The 4,332-nt window shown below is 29.5% G+C and overlaps 1 protein-coding gene across 2 annotated transcripts in view; it reads left to right on the top strand.

Moving 5' to 3' along the window:
• LOC106466766 (ubiquitin-like protein 3) overlaps positions 1 to 2,939 on the top strand; it is a 21,379-nt gene extending 18,440 nt beyond the window's left edge. Inside the window, exon 6 of one of the 2 annotated variants that reach the window (XM_013927065.2) lies at positions 1,759 to 2,939. In XM_013927065.2, the coding sequence (XP_013782519.1) occupies positions 1,759 to 1,823 (65 nt within the window). In that variant the 3' untranslated portion in view covers positions 1,824 to 2,939. The other variant, XM_022394853.1, reaches the window with a different exon arrangement.
• Positions 2,940 to 4,332: the final 1,393 nt, after the last annotated feature.

Here is a 4,332-nt window from a genome sequence, read left to right as displayed (position 1 = left end):
ACAAGTTACTTTGCACAGACCAAAGGTCACCTTTATGTTATTTGATATGGTAACGTGATCCGTGTCATTGTAACTTCTGTATTGTTAGCCAGACACGGGTAAAAGGTCAATATAATAAAAATATATAAATGTATAATGTTATTCGATATGGTAACGTGATCCGTGTCATTGTAACTTCTGTATTGTTAGTCAGACACGGGTAAAAGGTCAATATAATAAAAATATATAAATGTATAATGTTATTCGATATGGTAACGTGATCTGTGTCATTGTAACTTCTGTCTTGTTAGCCAGACACGGGTAAAAGGTCAATATAATAAAAATATATAAATGTATAATGTTATTCGATATGGTAACGTGATCTGTGTCATTGTAACTTCTGTCTTGTTAGCCAGACACGGGTGAAAGGTCAATATAATAAAAATAATAAATGTATAATGTTATGAGATATAAACTATTTCGTCTAAACATTTATGTTTTTGTGTTATAATTTGTGTTCATTCTAGAATGATAGATGCATAATTTATGTTCATTTCCTAATTTTGTATGGTGGTTGCAAGATTGGTCAAATTTACCGAACCCATACTGAGATTAATTACTGAAAATAACAGATAGAATATAGTTTTTTCTTCAGAAATGTTTGATAACTATCTGGACATTATAAAGATTTTGCATGTGAAATTTCAAAATTTTCTGATGCATAAAAGTATTTTTAATTTTAAGATGAAAATTACTTTGTATGATAGATAGGCAAGATGTGAAAAGAAAAAAAAGGCACGAGAGAAAGATTGCTTTACAAACCATAAGACTTAATAAAAAAAAAATTAAATATTTTGCGTATGAAAGCATTGTAATGTTTTCTGATAATCTGCCAAATTTGGTTAACATTCACCTACTAATTTAAAAGTTATAGCATGAAAACTATAACAAGCCCAAAATGGTTATGAGGTCAGTTCCAGGACCCGAGCCCTGGGATGAAAGAGTTAAGTATATATAAATCCCTACTTGTTTTTTTAAGATTAAAAATTTTTTTATTATACTTGTTTGTTTTCTTTTTATTAACCATATTATTGTGTGCCAGTATTAACAAATATGGTGTGTGCGTATACCCAATTTGATTTTATTACTCATCAGGATCTCTACCAGCCTACCCTCAAATCTAATCATATGCCTAAAGTAGCACATTATCTGTTTTATATACTAGTATCCTTTTTGTTACTGGAATGGAAACATTGGGACACCAGATGGAAGAGTTCTGTGAAAGAATTAAGAATGATAAGTTTCATCATTTTTTTCTGTACACTTGTCACTTAATTAGATGAAAATTTGTTGAAATAATGAAATTTTGATTCACTACATAACCACATATATAGAGGTTTAGGCAGCTTTATAGGTACAACAAGCTTTAGGTTTGCTCAACCAATACTGTGAAATTATCATTTGTATCATATTGATTTGACAGTTTTAAAATCTAACAGAGGGCTTGTTAGACAGCCAGGGGCACTTCTGTTTTTCTTCATCCTGCTAGCAGAATTAAAAGTTATTCATTTTAAAGGTGGTTTTTATAGCTGCCATTTTGTTTATATCACAGTCACTTTTATTAAGTACTACCATACTTGAGATAATACTATTTATTTGTTTGTTTCAGATTGATAATTAATAGGGTGTTGGTTTGAGTAGAATAAGAAGATAACACATTGAATGTTCTTGTTTATGTAGCGAGTTGGACAGGATAATGATGTTAAGTGTTTTTCTTAGATCAAAGACAGAAGAGTAAAGAAAGAAGCAGTGGGTGCTGCAGTGCCAGTTGCTCAATATTATGAGGAGAATAAAGACACGGAGACCTTCAGTATGAAGACAGAGTAGTATATGTTAGCAGCATCCATATATTTACAAAATGTGTGAATGGTGGCTCCATCTTGTGTTTTGAAATGTTATTAGAGTAAGCAGCTAACATATCAAGACTGGTGCTGGTTAAGAATCCCCCCCCCTACAAGAAAAGTAAGCTGTTCTCCCATTTTGAAAATATTCAGCCTCACTGTTGGAAGTTACTCATCTTACTGTACATGTAGAACAGTTTTGTCTTCATGCTGTGTTCTTCAGATGTACTTTCTGTCATGTTCTAAAAACTAGGTGATGTTCTGTTTCTTGGCTTCTATTTTATGATAAGTAATAGTATTTTAAGAAATTTATAATTTCCTAACCTAATGGACTTTCCTTCGTTACAACTGTCTCGATCCACTGACTTGTGTTGGTGTTTCAACTCCTGCAGATGTTGTAACATGTAGAAGAAATCAGTCATGTAGTAGCAGTTCCATGTTTCTCAATAAGTATTTCAGAGCTTGTTTAAGCTGTCTAATACTGCATGGTGCAGTAAGCTCTCGAAATGTTGGTTCTTCAATTGAAAATATTTAGTTGGTGTGTTCGTTTACTGATTTTATATTTCAGAGTTACTTCTAAACTGAAACGAGTGATGATGTTGTGTGAGAAAACAATTCATTCCATTTTTAGTAGTAACAGTAAAATCCACATTTATGAATTTTCTTGTATAACACAGATTGAAGTCTCTTCAGAGGGAACAATTTCAAGTGTGAAGGACATTATAAAATGCGAGATTTATTCTTGCTTTTTTAGATTATTTGTTTCAATCATTTAGATCTGCTATATAGAAAGTTTAATCTCATGTAAATATTGTTGTTATATAAGAACAAATGTAATAAAAAAAAATCAGCTGTCTGTGAAGACTTTAGTTTCTTCGTAAAAATCATTTTAAATTTGTAAAAAAAAATTCTATTGTATAAAATTATATACCAGGGTAGAAACCTAACCTCTGACTTGTAGTTAAGCTTTAATAGTGGTTTTTAAACCTGGTATTTTGAATTACTGTACATTTTAAGTTTAATAAAATATTTTTTTTTTTTTCATTTCAAAAGCCTTTACTGCAGTTTCAGTGTTTGAATATCTCTAACACTATCATTTGTCTGAATTTACTCTGAAAAGAAATGTAGTCATATTAACTTATGGTAATCTTAAACAAAAACTCATGTAGTGAGTGAAAACTCTTTGTATAAGCATTACAGAGTTAGTAATGTTTCAACATGTATATCTAATAATGTACTACACACATACAAGGAATTGTACCAGAAGTTGTAAAATACACAGGTATGGAGAATTGTACCAGATATTGTAAAACACAAACACATTTGGAATTGTTGTAAAACGTAAGTAGAATTGTGCTTGTTGTAAAACACATATTCGGAGTTATATCCATTGTAAAGCGTTCACACATTTGGAGTTGTAGTTTCAGGTATTAAACTAAAGTAAAAGGTTACTGGATACATAAGACATATTGGTGAGACTGAGTTAACTACATCAGTTTATACCACAGTTAGATAGAGATATACAATGCACTAAATTGGACAGCAATACTGTTAAAGTTGAATTTTTAGTAAATATCATAGTAAGTTTAATTGGTGAATTACTAACAATCTGAACATTTAAAGCAAATATTGAACCTTCAGAGTAGTTAAATATAGTAAGTTTAATTGGTGAATTACTAACAATCTGAACATTTAAAGCAAATATTGAACCTTCAGAGTAGTTAAATATTTAGTTAAACATGTGCTTGACAATATATATAATTACTTCAAAGTAATCAGTACTGTGTTCAGTTGTGATTTGATAAAGTTACAAAACCAAATAACTGCTATACTTATATTGAATGTTACTTGACAACAACAAAGGTTACTATTGTTTGAGTGAATAAGTGATATTCTGTATAGTTCAATTGTTATTATTCACAGTAAGTAAATAACTGATATACTTGGTTGATTGAACATTGTTACTTCATAAAAAGTAAACCATATGTACATGGTGAAAGGTGCATAAATGGTAAATTTGAATGTTCATAGACAATAAATATTGTTACTTCATAATAAGTAAATGAATGGTACAACTTAATGTCCATAGACAATAAATATTGTTACATAGTAAAAGGTGAATGAATGGTACATTTAAATGTTCATTGACAATACATATTGTAACTTTATGATAAGTAAATGGATGTTTCAACTTGAATGTTCGTAGCCAGTAAATATTGTTACGTAGTAAAAAGTGAATGAAAGCTACATTTGAATGTTCATAGAAAATAAATATTGTTACTTCATAATAAGTAAATGAATGGTACAACTTAATATTCTTAGAGAGTAAATATTGTTACATAGTAAAAAGTGAATGAATGCTACATTTGAATGTTCATAGAAAATAAATATTGTTACTTCATAATAAGTAAATGAATGGTACAACTTAATATTCTTAGAGAGTAAATATTGT

Source organism: Limulus polyphemus, unplaced genomic scaffold (genome assembly GCF_000517525.1).
Source record: "Limulus polyphemus unplaced genomic scaffold, Limulus_polyphemus-2.1.2 Scaffold2377, whole genome shotgun sequence".
NCBI classification, from domain to species: domain Eukaryota; kingdom Metazoa; phylum Arthropoda; class Merostomata; order Xiphosura; family Limulidae; genus Limulus; species Limulus polyphemus.
The sequence above is the reverse complement of the archived record's forward strand: the minus strand, read 5'-3'. Positions and strand labels throughout refer to the sequence as shown.